The sequence below is a fragment of the Phasianus colchicus genome, chromosome 3 (assembly GCF_987193195.1).
Source record: "Phasianus colchicus chromosome 3, bPhaCol1.hap1.1, whole genome shotgun sequence".
Classification (NCBI taxonomy): domain Eukaryota; kingdom Metazoa; phylum Chordata; class Aves; order Galliformes; family Phasianidae; genus Phasianus; species Phasianus colchicus.
The window spans coordinates 86,213,225-86,231,708 of record NC_143438.1 but is presented as its reverse complement, the minus strand read 5'-3'; the positions used below and the strand labels follow the sequence as shown (position 1 = coordinate 86,231,708).

The following is an 18,484-nucleotide window of genomic DNA, read 5'->3' as shown; positions in this document are numbered from 1 at the left end:
TCAATCAATTGAGATGAACACATTCTAAAATAAATTTTGCTTGTTTTTCCTTTTGAAAGGCTCAGACATGCTATCTTACTGAAATTTCAGTAAAAAAATCCGTTTTTCAGCTAATTCTTTATTTAATTGCTGGAGTGATTTTTGTTCCATGAAACATGGCTTTGTCATCTTTGATGTTCCTACCCTACCAAGGCCACAAGCAATTTGTTTTAGCACTCCTAGGAGAGCAATGTTTTTCTATCATGACTGCTGCTTCACTGATCTATATAGAAGATACATGAGCTAAATGCTCACCCACATCAAATGCTGCTTTGCCCGAGTAAATACTCCTTTGAAACCAATAAGCTCTCTTGTGAGCAGATTAAGACTGACCTTGCTCCTGAGAGGGTGTTTTTAAACAAAGTTTGAACTACAAAACTGCGGGCAACATTTATAGCCAAACATTGGATCAAATCTTGCATTCACTGGGAGGCATCTCCTGTTAATGTCCACCAAGTTTTAATATTCTCCTGAAGCTCTCATTGGTTTCAGCAGGTCTTAATATTAAAGATCAGAGACAGTGTTTGCTTTGTCTTGTATCATTTATTTAATATCCCATGAACAATATAGCTTCTCTTTCTCACGCTTACACAAGCAGTAAAAACAAAAGCATGTCTTGTATTTTCAGACAAGGAGAATTTGGCTCGCTGTATATATCAGGACATAATGTTAATCCAGAATAAACCACTGCCTTCAAAGGAATTAGTCTTACCTAGTCACACCAATGTCAATTCAGAGTGAATCTTGCATCATATATCTCTGTGGTAGCAAAGTGGCAGAAGGAACTTAATCCTTTATTGTTTGTGTGTGGCATATTCTGCAATGCAAAGGACTGAGTCAACTTTTTCCCACAGCACTCTTTGTACTTTTGATGTCATTCTGACTTCCAGCTCACCACACTGAAGCATTCACCATGACTAATAGTAAAACAACACCCACAGGTTTCACAAAGGAAAGTGTTTGTCCTTGCTGAACTCAGGGAGATAAAATATTAATTCTATGGTCTGCAGTGCTGTATGCTTTCAGGGCTTTTGTCCGGTATATTTCCATTTGTTCCTTATCCCTTCTCTGTCTTTTCTGTAGCATAGTTCATAGGTGAGAGTTAAAAAATGGAGGGAAAATAGACTTTTATAGACAATATTGAGTAGCATTAAATTGTTTCCAATAAAATCGAAGTTTATGGATGTCCTGTCTCTGAAGGTGTTCAAGGCCAGGTTGGATGGAGCCCTAGGCAGCCTGATCTAGTGCCTGATCTAGTGATTGGCAACCCTGTTCATGGCAGGTGTTTGGAACTAGATGATATTTTGGGTCCCTTCCAACCCAAGCCATTCTATGGTTTGATGAAAACACAGCTTGAAAAAGCTGAACAGTTCAGGCTTGCTTCTGTGCCTAGATGCGTTCAGCTTAGCTGTAGAAGACAAAGGCTCCTGGACCTTATTACCCCATGCTACACTATCCTAAAATTTCCCATGCAGGCTCATGCATATATTCACAGATTGTTCAGAATCATTCTAACATCACATCAGAATCTAAGACACATCAACTGAGTTGATCCAAGCACAACAAATTACACCTTATCTGAAAGGAGAGTCAGAGAGAGATCCAGCAGGCACTGGCACAGGCTACACAGGAAGGTGGTGAGTCACTGTACCAGGAGGTGTTCAAGAAACATGGAGATGTGGCACTGAGAGACATGGTTTAGTGTTCATGGTGGGGATGGGCTGGAGGTTGGAATTGATGATCTTAGGAGTCTTTTCCAACCTTAATGATTTTATGATTTTATTTCCTGCAGTTTATCCAACGTCTCTTTGAGGTCATATCAGTATTGGCTGTTAGCACATCCTAGGATACCTGAACTTCTGCATACTCCCAAGTCTAGTAAACAGAAAGTGGCAGGTCAAAATACAATCCACTATATTTATCTTACTCAAAGTTTCTCCAAAGTCAGGGCAGGGCTTAGGTATATCTGCCATGTTTATAGTTCAAAAATATCAAGGAGAGTCAAGAATCTCAGTCATTTTTCTTAGTGTTTCGCTAGGAGAGGACATTGCTCAGTTCTGTCTTTCCTTTGTATTCATGGTTCTCATAGTTAGCAACGAAAGGAAGTCATGAAGGAAACAATAAATACAGTGAATGTTAATTGCATTCATTGTGGTTTTTAGGTCCCTTTTCTAAAAATATGTTTAAATGTGAGCAAAGCATTCATGATAAAAAATAGAAGAATTATTATCAGTATCAGAATATATCAGTTATTATTTGTGGGGCTGCAGACCCGCAGCGTGACCTACAGTCTGCAAGCTGACCCTTGTGATCTGACACAGAAATCAGCTGTAGTTTCAATGGGCGATCTCCATCTCTAATGGTGTCTGTGGTCTATGCAAAATTACCTCTCTGAAAGAGTGGTCAGGCAGTGGAATGGGTTGCCCAAGGAGGTGGTGGATTCACTGGCCCTGGAGGTGTTCAAGGAATGTTTGGATTTTGTGTTGAGGGACATGGTTTAGTGAGAACTATTGGTGATAGGTGGATGGTTGGACTGGATGATCTTGTAGGTCTTTTACAACTTTGGTGTTTCTGTGATTCTGTTTCTGTGAAAATGAGATCCAGTTACAGGTATAGCTGTGGGGAAAACTCAGACTTCTGCTAAAAATGCTGGCAATGAAGTGTAAAGAGTTTTTGTTTCCATGTCTGTTTCAGCCTTTTTTTTTAAGCTAATAGTTTTACAAAGAAACATCTGTGGGGAGCTGTTTGTTTGTTTTCCAGCAGGAATAACTGATTAACACAAACATCTGATCAGTGGAACTTCCCATTAGTGTAGAAGGCTTTGAAGAACACGTGTAATTTGGAAAATGACAATGAAGAGTATGACACCCTCATTTATTTCTTCATACCAGTATTTTCAGTACAGCTTTAGTTAAACCACTTTACTTTTTAAAAATTATTAGTCTCACTCTCACCCAGACTGGTGTGCCTTTCATAAGACAGTCTTTATTTCTTGATAAAGGATTGAAAAGGAAGTTAAGATCATTATGTGTTACATTTTCTTTTTTTTTTCTTTTTTTTTCCATTGCAAAACCAAATGGAAAAAATGATTTGCAAAATCCTTCCTTCGCCTATAGGCAGAGCTTGACAATTCAGAGGAAAACATGAACAACCTGACCCAATGTAGCTAGGCAATCTTGTCTGGTGCAGGCTGTTGTAATTCTGCAGACTGCACTGAGTCAGGGTCACCTGTACGAAAATCATGGAAACTGACAGTTCCATCAGGAAGAGGGGTAGAGTACATACTGCAGGTAATTGCTGGGATGTGCATACATTTGATCAAATGAAAACAACAACAAAGTGTGTCAGAAAAGATGAACTGCTGTCAGCCCTCCAAACATAATTATCATTTACTCAGTTTTGACATCCTTCTTCGGATAAGAGCCATTATCCAGAGCATTAAAAACAGCTGTGCAGAACACCATCACAAACCCATTTAGTAGAAGTTCAGACTACCTAATTCTGTTTTCCTTAAAATACAGTTAAACTGTTTTCAGTGCTGCAAAGCTGCTTTGGTCATATTTTTTCCACCATGCATCCTGATCAGTTGCATAATGCAATACAGGAAGTGCTAGAAGTTATTCTGCCTTTGCTATCTTGTATTAGATTAGAGAGAACTACTGAGAAAACTTGGGACATTTTCCAAAAGTTACTTTAGAGATCCCTTTTTTTAGATTGTCCAGACTCACACTTATGTCCAATCTCAGACATTTTCAGACAGATAGCAGCTGGAAGCTTTTCTCACAGAGAGGTTAGATGTGATGTCTGATGTGTGTTTCCCAACAGGTGCATTTGAAGTGGGAGATGTTCATCTGTGCAATGCAAGGGTAAAAAATTGATTTCTCCCTTGGCTATAAATGGGATATGGCTTCTATCAAATGTAATTTGTTGCATTTGTTTTGAATAGTAAATATACAGCTTGCAAGGGATATCAACTTCTGCATTAAAAAAATAATAATAAAAAAAGTGTAGGGAAAAGTCAATCTGATCTTCAAAAGCCTGAAATACATATGTGTAGAAAGGGTAAGTCCATAACTGCTTTTCACTCCCTTCTGAGCAATGAGCAGGTAAAAATCATCACTTTAGCAGTTTCCTAACCTACCCTGATTGCCATGGGCTACTTGAGTGAGTTTCAGTGAACACAGGCACTTGTGTAGCATTGTGCTTTGTTTTTTATCAGTTTCTATGGGTTCATACAGAAGCTGCTCTTGGTTAGATATCTCAAGTAATTTAAAGGAATTCTGTAGTACATATACTATAGTTTCAAATCCATGTATGCTAGAAAGTAATGCCTCCCATTTTATTATGTTGGTCCACAACATCAGAGGCAGATGTTGGTGGTGTAGCAGTAGGAGTTGAACCTTTCTGTCAATATTCTGTTGACATTCACTGATACTTGCTGAACACTAAAGGAGACCAAACAGTGGATGTCATCACAGTGAGGTAGTGGGTGGTGTGTTCCAGCAGAGGTGACAGTGGCAATGGGTCACCTCAACTAGTGCAGATTATTACAATCACAGAAAGTAGGCTCTTGTTCAGTGCTGGGAAAAATGTGTATGTAATGATAGTGACTATGTTGAAAAACAGTATTTTATAGATGAGAATTTGCTCAATTAAATAGTGTTATTTTATGCTCTTATTTTATCTGTTGTAGTTTCAATGGAAATAAATAGGAGGCATTACTTTCAGAGCAACCTACGTATTTTGAAAAGAAAATAGAGATTCTCATTCGATCCTTCTATATTTAAGCATACTAAATGAGGTGACATTTCTAGAGAATAAAATGAAGACTTCTAGAAGGTTTGACTTTAGATTTTTTTCTTTTTATTATTCTATAACGCATCTACTGAGAGTAGAGGGAGAAGGTACCTACCCAGCAGACAAAACACTGAATAGGGGATGTTATTCATCTCAGAGGATAAGACTGATTGTTCTGAACAGGAACATTTCACCTATCTGTAACAGCATCCTCTGTGCAGAGTGATGATGAAAGAGTGGTATGAACATGAGATGCGATTACCAGATTTCATTGTGTAGTTCAAGATCAGTTCCTAGCTAAGAGTCAGATCCAGCAGACTCCCCTGCAGCCATGGAAGACTGCTCCTAATTAAGATAATTTACCCACTTCTGCTCATTCACCTGTATGCATGAACTATCATCCTAGTACTGACATTATCCCAGTGTCCAGCCAACTAAATGTCTATAAAAAGAAAAGCACCAAAATAAGATTACCAAAAGTCACAGAATAGATCTTTTTGTTGCTGTTGCTAAAGTTAGGTCTGTATCCTAAATTTTACACTAACTCAAAGGGAGATGAATGTGATGTGCCGAAAATGATTTCACATTTGGGGCTGTTGAATGACAGTAAGGTTGTATGTTCACTCTATTGCCTCTGTACATCACTCAAGTTATGTCAGCTCTTATGAATCTGATATGATACAAATTTCCAGGAAGGCCCCTCGTTCCACACGAAAACATGGTTGATAGCTGATCGCCAAATTGTATGGTTTGAGCTACCTTTGAACAATTTACTCAGACATCCAATTTTCTATATTTCTAATGGATTCAGTGAGATGGAACAAGCAAGGAGGAAATAGCTATTTTTCTAATAGCAAATTAGATCTCTTACTCTGACTATTAGAGATATGTGTTACTGAGTTCTGTCTTGAGCTAGGATGACTTTGCACAAACATGTCATTGCTCAGAAGGAGAATGAATGGTCTTTGTTTTCCAAATCATTAGCAGTGCAGGAGCAATAGGTGTGCAGGAGCAATAGGTGTGTTAAGATACTCTACAATGAAAGCAGTGATATTTGGCTGGTCCTGTGTCAGTACTCAGTGATCCTTGTGGGTATCTTAAAACTCAGGATATTCTATGATTCTATGATTTTATAATCATTTCTTAGCATACACTCTGTGTTTTTGTAGACAGGGACAACAAGTCTTAGATGCTATATATTTCATGCACCCTGGGGGCCAGACTGTGATCCTAAGTATATAATGAAGTTCTCTAGTGTTCACTCTGGAAGCAACAAGAACAAACTTTGCAGGGAAAATTGGTTGTCCTGATGGACTAAACAAGTTCCGAGTTTTTGAAGAAATGATGTTCCTGTGAGAATTTCTCATAAAGGAATTATAAAACTAAGCTCAAACTACAGAATCTTTATACCCAGAAGCTTATATACACAAATGACTGTTTTCACATTTAGAAAACCAGAAGTAGGTGGGGTGAAGCACGCCTCTTAACCATCACAGTCTGTGCTTGTCTAAATTTACTATGAATAAGCCATATCTCTCTCTCTCTCCCTGTCTTCTCAGGTAAATGTTATATTCCCACCTGTCAGTAAATTACAGACATTTGGATCAGAAAGAAGACTTCAGCATTCACTCCAGCTGTGAGCAGCAGCATAACAGCTGTTGTACAGTTGGACAATATGAAGGATCAGGAACAGATGAGTTTTCTGGAGCTTTCACAGCAACAATTTAGGTACTTTTGTAGGGTAGGTGGGGCTCCAATAAATTTTGATGAAATACTGATAGTCTAAAACACACACCAAAAAATCTATCATGGCCAGTAGCATTTAGTAGAATCCCAGAAGTCAGATGAAGTGAAACTGGGGAATAAGAAAGCTCCTTACAAGGTGGCTTAACAATGAAGCAGCAAAGATTTCAGTTTAATGAGTTAGCAGCAGCACCAACTATGAATACTCACGTGCTTCTTCTCCCTGTGGAGGCTGTGATGTGAACTCAATCAGACAACTGCTCTAGATAGGAAAGTCATTGCCAATGCCAAGTGTTTGTTTTTTAAGTTGGCCCATTTCCCTGATACAGTTCACAGTAGGGTTCCACAGATAATTGATCTGGCTTGACGAAGGGAAAGCTGTGCTGAGGGATCAAGGTGGGCAAGAGGCAGAACAGAAATACAGGTACTTACTGGTTTTGCTGCCAAGAGCTTTGATTCATAAAACCATGGTCTCAGCTGGAGATAGAGGCTTGCTGTAGCCTAGCAGTGAGAGAGTGCTGGAGTCTGTGCTGCCAGATGTTCCTTTTCTATACAAAGTACAGAATTTTGATTTCAAATCCCACATTTCTTATGCATCCCTCAGCTTGTTTCTGGTGATCCGTTCTTATAAGAGCATAAGTTATTTTCCATCTAAGTAACCTAAGTAAGGCAAGGATAGAGAAGGTAGTGAGGAATGAGGTTTCTGAGACATTTTAGGTAAAAACTCAACATTGTGGCAAGCTGCTATTTTTAGTTAAGCAACTAATTATGAATCAAAATTCCTCTCTAAACCCAATTAACCAATAATAATTACCATAGCAACGAGTTCTTTATGTGGCACATGCTGAAAACACTCTTAAAGATGCACAACAGCTTTACTTTCCTAGTCTTCCCAAAACAACCAAGAACTACTCCAATCTGTCATTGAAGCAAATCCTAAACTAGAAAGCCAGATAAGAAAAGAATTAAACAATTTCTAACTGGCTCATTTCAGGAATGAATGAAATTCCTGCTCTTTAATGTTAATCTTCCTTGGGAATGTTCAGCTGGAGATTTCTTTACTTTTCAGATGTTTGGGCGAGATTAGCCCCAGAACTGTTCTGTTTCTATACTGAAGGTCTAAATTACTTGCTGAAGAGTATTAGTTTTCTCTTTTTCACCTGAGATGGTAAAACAGATGTTTAGCATTCTCCCACATTTCAGATTTTTTTCTTGACCTTTTCAGTTTTCTTTTCTTCATCTCCGTTTGCTTTACATGTGAATCATAGAATCATAGAATGGGTTGGGTTGGAAGGGAATCCAAGGATCATCAGGCTTCTAGCCCCCTACCACAGGTGGGGTTACCAACCTCCAGATCTGTAACTAGACCAGGTTTCCCAGGGCCTGTCCAATCTAATCTTGAACATCTCCAGGGATAGGGCATCCACAACCTCTCTGGGCAGCCTGTGCCAGCACCTCACCACTCTCTCTGTGAAGGATTTCCCTGTGACGTCTAATATAAACCTTCCCTCCTTCAGCTTAAAACCATTCCCCCTTGTCCTATCACCTATTCACCTGAGTAAAAAGTTGATTCTCCCCCTTTTTATAATCCCTTTTTAAATACTGCAAGGCTGCAGTGAGGTCTCCTTGCAGCCTTCTCTTCTCCAGGCTGAACAAAGTCTAGCTCCCTCAGCCTGTTTTGCTGAATATCTCTTACCACTGACTGTACTAATCATGATGAAGATAATCTGTGGTTGTCAATCTCTTTTAGGTTTCTCTAACAATCCAACATATTTCCAATTTGTTGTGATCTGTTGAATTTTGTTATCCACTTCAGGTTATGGGCTATTTGAGTCTTCTGAACTCAGTCAGGTACTAGACAATGCATAATTGACCGCAACTGGCAGGTCTCAGAAAGCACAATTAGGAGATTATACTGCTGACTTTATGGATTTACATTCCCTGATGGACAATTGCACTTTTTCAAAGAAAAGACATAATAGAACCTAAACACATTGCAGATATGATTTTTGAAGATCTAAAATTTGACATTTGCAAACTCTTCTCTAACTCAGTCTCTGTTCTTCATAAATTCACAGAAAACAGAATAAAGTCCAAATCAAGACAAAATCTGGTTCTTGGAATAAGAGAAATGCCCCCCCAGATTGTTACACATAGCCCAGCTCTGCTCTCAACAGCTCAAACTCCCTCACCTGTGCCCTTCTGAATTTCCATTTCTTGAGCTACATTCAGTTCTGTCATGATAATCTTTCTGTGTCTGAAATTCACCAGTCACTTCGCAATATATTTTTTAGAAACTTTTTAATGATTTCTACCTCAACTGTTCCTTATTTTACTATACAGTACCAACTTCAATTAATGCTTCTACCCAACCAGTTGTGTCCAGTGCCTTTTAATTTTTTCTTTGTCTGAGACCTAGTAGTTCCAAATCCAACATGTTATCTTTTTTCAGTTGCCCTGGCAAAGCCCTTTTCATATGATGAATGAGATATAAATGAATTGATCTGAATCTATGTGTACTGTCAACGTTAAACTTAAGCTAGTCTGATCTGCCTCTTCTCCTTCCACTGGCTTTTATCACATTGACTTGCAAAGTGTCCTGAATTGCTGGCATGATGGACACATAGAAATTTAAGTTATATTTAACGTTTATTTCTCTGTGAACTAAACTCTCAATTACCTCCTATGAGAAAAATGGAAAGCAGTTTTGGAGTAAAAATTTTAACCTCTGCTTCTAACCATCTGTATCATCTTGTCAAGTAACTTTCTTTAGCTGTATTTATACTGCTATTTGATTATAGAATCACAGAACTGTAGAATCCTTAAGGTTGGAATAGACCACAGTGATCCAGCCATCAATACATCACCACCCTGCCCACTAAACCTTGTCCCTTAATGCCACTATTACCCTTTCTTTAACACCCCCTGGGACAGTGACCCTATCACCTCCCCAGGCAACCTGTTCCAATACCTCACCACTCTTTCTAAGAATAAATTCTTTTCAACTTGAAACCTCTCCTGGTGCAACTTAGGGCCATTACCTCTTATTTGGGAGAAGAGGCCAACTCCAACCTCAAAACAAACTCCTTTCAAGGAGTTGTAGATAGCAATAAGGTCTCCCCTGAGCATCCTTTTCTCCATAATAAAAATCCAAGCTCCCTCAGCCACTCCCCACAATACTTGTGCTCTAGACCCTTCACAGCTTCATAGCCCTTCTCTGGATACATTCCAAGGCATCAATGTCATTCTTGTATCAAGGGACCCAAAACTGTGCACAGTACTTGAGGTGTGACCTCACCAGGACTGAGTACAGGGGGATGGATGATCATGTGCGAATGCATACTCATCAGGGATAGCATGGATCCTGTTGCAGATATTCCCAAGCATCACAGTGATGAATACCTTTTGTTTGCATTTTTTAAATATTTAAGAAGCAGACCTCCCCAGAGACCTATTTAATATCAAAACATGTCACTCAGGCTTTTAAGATCACTTGCTATCTCTACTATATCTGCTTATTTGAGTGCTGTGTGAGGTAAAAATAGCCTAAAAGGCTTATAAATGTCTTGAAAAGATTTTCTTTTTTTTCATCCTATACCTCAGCTTTCCTACTGTGTTGTTCCTGATTTTCTTCCAGTTGGTCTAAAATTGTGTATATCTTACAAAATCAATCTGTCCTGGTTTGTGTTCCTGACATGCAATAGAAAATCCTGCAAGACTTCTGGAATTGGTCACTGTAAACTGCAGGTGAAAGGAGTGACAATGAGGGACTGAAATATTTTATGTCTTTTTTTTTTTTCTTTTTATTAACAAGAGCCACAGATTAGTATCCTTGCAAGGCATAGTGTTTTCCTCCTCAGATTGGTTTCAAACAGACTACCGTGTATAAGAAAAACAAATTCTGTCTCTGAGTAAGCTGCAGTTTTACCTGTATCATGTTTTCCATAATTCCCTTTATCCAAATCTAATTATGGACTCATGAAATCTAATTGAAGGCCAAATTCTACTGCATTTGCTCGAAGGCGATCTGCTGAAGTGAGTGGCACTTGTCCTGAGTATTAGCAGAGACAGGTGACTGAACTGGGTGCATGTGGATGTAATAATTGAATTTGCAAGTAAACGACAATACTCTGCCACTGCTTTTACCACTGAAATATACAATTCAAATGTTGTAAAATACTTTTATCTTTTTTCATCCTAAACCATAAGTTTTCTAGCATGTGAGCATAGATTATCCTCAGGTCAGTCAAAATGATATGAAATGCTGACTTCTCCAGCCACCCACAGCTGATTTCTATTGTTGTGCTGCATGGTGCAGTCCAAACTGGTCTTATTTCATGTCAGATCATCATAGACTTAGATCATAGAATCTTGAAATCACAGAATATCTCAAGTTGAAAGAGAATCATAAGGATAATTGAATCACACCACTGGCTCCACACAGGATCACCCGAAGATCAGACCATGTGTTTGAGAGCATTGTCCAGACACTTGCACTCTGACACCTTGACTCCATGCCCACTGCCCTGTGCATCCCATTCCATGCCCACCGCCCTCTGGTGCAGACCCTGTCCCTGACCCCCACCCGCCCCTCCCCTGACGCAGCTCCATGCCGTTCCCTCGGGCCCTGTTGCTGTCACACAGAGCAGAGCTCAGCGCTGCCCTCCGCTCCCTGTGAGGAGCTGCAGCCGCCATCAGGCCTCCCCTCAGCTCCTCTGCTCTGTGCTGAGCACACCCAGGGATTTCAGCTGCTCTTCACACATCTTGAGCTCCAGAGCCTTCAGCATCTTTGTAGAGCCACTTACTAGCAGTCTGTGACAGGAAGGAGTTATCTCATGGGCTGAATTACTGTATTCTCTATTTTATAGTGGAGCAGAGGTGGAAAGTGTTTGGTGGAAGCTGGCTGGTCTGAGGAATGTTATCTCCAGTCAACCATAGTGAGATAGAGGAAAGCAGAAAACAAGGAGATGGGATGGTGACAAACACAATAATAATAAATAGTTTTAAGTTCCTCCCTTAAATAAAATAAAGGCTTCAGGGAGATATGCTGTATGACAGCAAAATCAGGGAAGCTGAAAGGAAGCTGAAATGGAAATGATTAGTCACTGTGTCTCATAAGCATGATAGAGCACTCAAAGAAATGATAAGGTTGCAAACTAAAAAAAAAAAAAAAAAAAAAGAAACATTTTTAACAGAAAGTGCCTAATTAAATGGTAGACATTTTTTGCCATTAGATGTCGTAGGGGCCAAAGATATAACTTCAGGTAAGTATCAGAGAAAAATGCACAGTTGATCTACCAGAGGTTGTTAAACAGATGGATAGAGTATGCCACCTCCAGCTTAGAGGTGCTGTAAACAACAAGATCCTGGAAACTAGGATGATGCAAAGATCATGCTAATCACACCCTATTTCTCATAAGCTTTTCCAAGACGTCTATTATTGGCAAAGATTAAGCAGAGCTTCAGATGGAGCCAGGATATGCATTCTTATTTAATCATGGCATATAAACTGTAAATGAATTCCCTGTCCAATCATAGAACAATGTTCCAAATTCAGAAATACGGGAATTTATAAAGCTGATGTTTCTGCCAAATGCATTTGGTTTGATATCAAATATCACTTTTGTAACCTACTTGAATGTGAGGAATGAGACCTGCAGATCTAAAGCACAGCATCACAATGAGATTAGGAGTTTTTCTAAATATTTTCTTCTATTAGAAGAAGCAAAAGTTGGATCTTAGTGCAGCTGATTATCAGATAACACTACAAAAATACAACTTTTAGCCAATGATGTCCCTCAGCCACAGTCTGATGGAGTGTTTAGGAAACAGTTGGACAGTTTAGGAAAAATATTCTGGTGCACTTGACTTATCCATGCACTCCTACCTAAGTGTTCTCTGTAATTTGCTATCAGGGACAGGATTCAGAGTAGTGAACACTTTGTCCATCCTTGCATGGCAGTTCTAATGTTGTTATGATCCTATAAGAATGACTTGCACTGTTATGGTGCATAAGTATCAGAGCCTGGACATCTCTGCTCGCAGGTGATGCTGGCATGCAGGGTAATGTAGTCCATTGCTGCTTTGCCACCAGGACTGTGGTGCAACCCTGAAAAATGGGACACAATTAGTGACACCTCACTAGCACAGTGGCTCTGACAGCACCATGACAGAGAGAAGAAAATAAACAACCTAAAAACAGAATGAAGCAAGAGCTGAGAGGACTTCCCATAAATTTGTAACATACATCAGCAATGAGGTGTTGGATAAAGAACTGAATTTGCAGGGCTCTTTTCTGTCTATAATGCATGCAAACATTATACATTTCTTACTGTGTTTCCTAAAAGATCCTCACTTGTTGATATGCTATGCCTTACAAATAAACAGAGCACAAAGAGGTATCACTGACAAGCAAACAAGCCATTGGAATTTAAACTGTCCAACCATCCACTCCCACTTGGATCACTTAAGTTCATGTCTCAATGAAAGAAGCTGTGACGCACCTTCTACAAGGAAAAAGTGCAGCTCTTACGTAAGCACTGGTGAATAAAGGGCTTGTGTACACAGGCACAGGCTATGCAAGTATTTGGTTATGCATTCAGCTTCTCTTGTTGGATAGTTCAGGATTCAGATCATGTAAGCTTGTACTTTGGCACAGCTGAAAATGAATTTATTTGATTTGATCAATAACAGAATAACTATTATAATTGATACTAATTCTTAGCTAACTGGCACTCTTTGTTTTCCTTAATATGGCTTTGCTCTCAAACTAGCCATAAAACAAATCAAAAAGTTGCTTCTACAGAAGAGGCAGTGCAAAAACAAATCGTTAATTATGTTTGTAATCATTCCTGACTATAGCCCTGTGAGTCAGTTCTTGGAAACATCATTTGTGGTTCAACTAGAGTTTAATGCCCCCAAATACTTCTTCCTCAAGGCAGAGAGAATTTTATATATTTGATGTCTTTAATTAAGATCCAAGGGATTCCTCTATGCAAACTTTCATAGCCTTTTAGTTTTATAGCCAACATGACTGGAGAGCCATCATTCTCATTCCCTCTTCATATTTTTAAACAGATATTTTTGCTTCTGTTACCTGATCAAATCATGCTTGTTGTTTGTTGCAGATAGCGGCCCAGGCAGTGTTATTTATGTGTATGAACACCGCAGGAATCTTCATTAGCTACCTATCAGACAGAGCACAACGTCAAGCCTTCCTGGAGACCAGAAGATGTGTAGAAGCCAGACTGAGGCTAGAGACAGAAAACCAGCGACAGGTATTCAAGTAACACTCCTATTTTTATATTAATTGGAATTGATAATTGAAATGAGCCAGCCTGTTGGCTCATTTGTAGCTTCAGTGTGATGCTATCTGATTTGTGCAGGTTGAGTGAGATGATTGTGGTCATTTTACTGTTGTGTACTGATCTGATATGACAACTTAAAGATTTTCTTAGGGAAACCAGATGAATATCACTGTTTTTTCCCATCCAAGAATAAGAACAATGTGTGAAGTGCTATATCTCACAGCTTTTTAGAAATGGTTGTTTACACAAGTGGGATTAAAACTGGAGAAGTTGTTTCAGCATGTTTTGGATACAAAAAGCTTGTATTAGCTGAATTAAGCAACCTCATGGAAGAAAACTCTATCTAGACGGAGAAAATACTAAAACATTGCCTTTGCCTCCCAGATGATTTTTCGAGCTGGAATCCTACTACAAGGAAGTATCACTGTATGCTTTCTCTAATCCTAAACTCTTCTCTGAAAATCTCCTTTTGATCCTTGTGAGCAACAACTTATTGGACTAGATGAACCTTTGGTCCAAACTTGTACAGTTGTTCTTAGGTACATCATAATTTCCAATCCATAACTAAAAGACATCCAATAAAATAAGTTTTCTGCTTATCAATTTCCGCTTAGGCAGTAGAAATGAGATGTACCATTATGCACATTATGCTTTTTGACTGAAATATCAGAAGGTTCACCTCTTATTTCAAAAGTTGCACGGAGACCAAAATACCACCTATACACATCACACTGCTGTTTCTTACTCATATTAATTTCATCCCCTTCTGTAAAGAAATGTGTGTTACTTTCCAATTTAACTTAGTTTAATTTATTAAAGTCACTTTCTTATAAAGATATTTAGGAAACGTAATGCTTTATACTTAAAGTGAGAATTGAAGCAATGACTGTGTTGAGTGTTGCCACTTACGTGTGACAGAAGGTCTCTCCAGCCATTGCTGACTGGGGTCCTGAAGGAAAGCTGGGTTCTCTCTAGGATGCTCTCTTCCCATTGTAACTGCAGGAGTTCATTTTTAGTTTTTGTGGCCTGGCTTGGTTTTGCTTTTGTTTTTGTTTATAAAAAGCTCTTTTCTTGTCAATTCTTTTGTAAACTAGTACTTTGCAAACTTTTACATTCAGTATTGTTCCCTAGAGTTCAGCAAACTTCTTTAGAAAATTGTAACAGGGATTTTTCCTGCTCCAGATAATTCTGAGGATTTTCCACTGTAATTGTTTTATTTTCTCATGGAAAATGAAATTTCTATGAAGACAACTTTTTTTTTTTTTTTTTTTTTTTTTTTTTTTTTTTCCCCTGAGAAATTCAGTTTTGCTGAAATTTTATTTCCTATTAGGAAAATGAAGACAAAGTACTTCTATTTGAAAGGGTTTAAAAAAATAATAACAACAAAAACACAGTTTTCCTTCAGTGCAGACGTAAGTAGGGCTTGCATCTGAAAGATTTGTTTCGAATAAATATTGAAAAGTGCATTTTGTTTTGCCCCGGTGCCTTGCAAGGTTCTAGGGCTGTGTTCTTCCCTGAGGACAGAGCTTCCTGGAGAGTTAGCCATTTATGACTGAGACTCACCTATAACCAAATGATGTACTGTGTCACAGACATCATATGACTGGAAATGCATAGGGGAAAAGGTATTCTGTCCAAGGACAGTGCCTTAGAGAAAAAATATAGGTATCTGATCACTTAATGAAAGAGTTCTTTTAAAACTCAATTTAATGCTAAGCTAGTCCCAAATATGAATGTATACAAAATGTTATATATTACATATATCAATGTAATATTACATTATATGAGTATGATGTATTTCTGTTAAATATTATATAATCTATATTTTGCTCTGTATAGCAATGCAAATGAAAGCTACATTAGATCTATGTATCTTATACATAGATCTATATATATATGAAAAATATGAATATATTTCATACCTGTATTATATACATGTATATAGTATACAAAATATCTACACATATGTATGTATTACATATAATCTAAATGCATACTTACATATTATATACAAAATGTCTTTATCTGTATTTGGGACAAGAGCAATGATAACATATTCCAGTACTGGAATGGAGACTATCTTCTCTGAGTCTTCTGTTTTTTCCGTTTGTTTCCAAAGTAATGGCTCATGTAAGCAATTTCTAAATGTGCTTCCATTGAGGTGACTGAAAATGTCACACGCTGGGTGGCTGCTTTTTTCTTGTAGTTTTGTTATCTCCACTGGATTGCTGTCTGCAGGCTGTAATCCAAGCACTGTTGTTTTTGTTTTTTTTTAATTTTCAAGACATTTGCATTTCATGATACAGGTAACATGTAGTTTATCTCCAGGTGGTATAAATATTATTATAGTTTTATTATTATATTCATAGCACATTTTAAAAAATTAAGGATGAAGTTTGATAAATTCATTCTATAACTTTCCAGTCAACTTTTCTGATAACCGAAGAAGGGGAAAAAAAAAAAAGTATACAAGCCAATAGCTGTGATATGGCTTCTGAAATTTTCTACAAGTATGAGCTGAGTAAATAGACATATAGTTACTTGTATAATTCTTCCAGATAATAATTCCAGGAGTCACACTGTGGCTTTAATGTTAGAAAAAGACCAACCAGAATATACAAATAAAATATTTCCTCCTTATTAAAAAGTTGCATGGGCTATATGACAAAAAAATACAACTACTTAAAATTGCAGGTAATATTCAATAAGGAATATGTACAAAGATGAAAAATGTATTTTTTTTTTTCCAAAGCAATTATTTTCTGTTGTTATATGCATTATGAACTATCTTAATTATTTTTATCAGTAGGTCTTCAAAAGTAGATGTTTTCAAAGTTGCAACGTAATTTTCCCATAAGCATAGGAAATTCCATCCTTATTAAGACTGAAAATCTGAATTCTTTTTCATTTTGGTTTATTTCTCCTCCAGTTCTCATAAGCTCTATAAATTAAGGTTTCTTACAGCAGGGTCAACATTTCTGTGGCTTTCAGTGGTGGTACTCTTTCCTTTTGTGGTAATGAGTGGCATAACTAAAACCTCACAAGGTTTGTTTCCACTTCTTAAACTGAAAATAATAGTGACAATTATAACATGACATAGACATTGCACGTCAGATGAAGTATGACTGCCAGACAGGTCCCATGTGGTCTGGTTTGGGACTGACTTGATTTAAATCAGAAGACTATAAAAGTAGGAAAAAACTGTATGAGTTAAAAACTGAAGTAAGGAATTATAAGTATTCTTTTTTACTTTCATAAGTATTTACAGAGTAAAACTGACAGTTAAAAAAATGTATAAATATTTTACATATGCTTCTGTTCATTTTTATGCACTGTTAAAACTAATACATAATTTCTGTGCTCTCAGAATGATCCCTCCAGTTTTTCAATATACCTTATATTGATCACCTCTAAGCATATATAATTCTAATAACTAAATGCTAAGCTATTATTATTAAGCAATGCATAATACCTAAAAGAGCCCATAATGGAAATTCACCAGTCGTGAAGTAAACAAAATCTATGTTTTAGAGGCAGTAAAGAGGTACCACGAGACACATGTAGTTGTACAAAGAAATAGTAAAAATGATAAATAAGGAATCTGTTTGAGTTTCAGAGATTTGGAAGATTTCCCTAGTGAGTACTTGCAGATTTTCAAGAAAACATACAAAGTTTCTACATCAACTTCAGTCTTATGGTGGAAAGCAAGAGGCGAAGAGAACGTTTCCTGATTAAATTCATCTTGACAAGACAAATATTTTTCAGTGAAAATACTCTCATTCATTGATTTGTCATCATCCTTTTTGTACAGTGTAATGAAAATGGAAGTTAAAACCACCAAAACAGTAGTTTGTCCCACTAAGGTGGAATGATGTTTTGTGTGTCTGTAGAAGAACCAATAGCAGTTCTGAGGTGGAACTTTGAAAGACACCTTTTTTTCTTCATTTTCTCTTTTCAGATACTGTCATTTTCCAGCAGTTTGTGATCTCTTTCTTTTGTGAGACTTTTAGGATTTAAGGACCCCCGTTTCTGTTTCAGTATATGATATATATATAAATATATTTTTCCAGTTTGACTTCAATGTCCATTAGTTCACTCTCCATAGAAAATATCCACAGGTGCACAGGTTTAGCTTTCAAGCAGATTGCAATACATTCATCTACCACACACGCTGAAGGCAATGAAATGCAGTCTTGTATGAAGGGAAGATTTTAAGGAATCTGACTAAAGTTTGTCAGAGTTTCTAAATGACTTAAATTCCAGTTTCCACGTTTCAAAACCTTTACACAATTGAAGTTGTAGAACTCTGTTTCATCGTTCCTTTCCCATCACCATTTACTCTTTACAAGTCTTTCAAGTAAAATTTTCACAAGTATTTCTGAAAGATAAGAGTTTCAGCCTAATTTTCAAAAGTAACAAATTGAGGATCTGATATTTATATATATATATATAAAATCATTAATTTTCAGGAACTATGTCTTTCCTAAATCTAATCACTATTTTAATAAAGTGAAGAGTATGGTGGATAGAAGTAGTTGTAAATTGCTTATTCTTATATCAAACAGCCAAAAGTGACAGTCATAAAATGTCCTCTAGTT

General features: G+C 37.5%; 1 protein-coding gene across 2 annotated transcripts in view; it reads left to right on the top strand.

Annotated features, from left to right (window-relative positions):
* Positions 1 to 18,484, top strand: part of ADCY8 (adenylate cyclase 8) — a 123,978-nt gene that overhangs the window by 19,563 nt on the left and 85,931 nt on the right. For both annotated transcript variants that reach the window (XM_090138002.1, XM_031591235.2), the window contains one exon: positions 13,707 to 13,856. In XM_090138002.1, the coding sequence (XP_089994128.1) occupies positions 13,707 to 13,856 (150 nt within the window). The remainder of the gene's footprint in view (positions 1 to 13,706; positions 13,857 to 18,484) is intronic.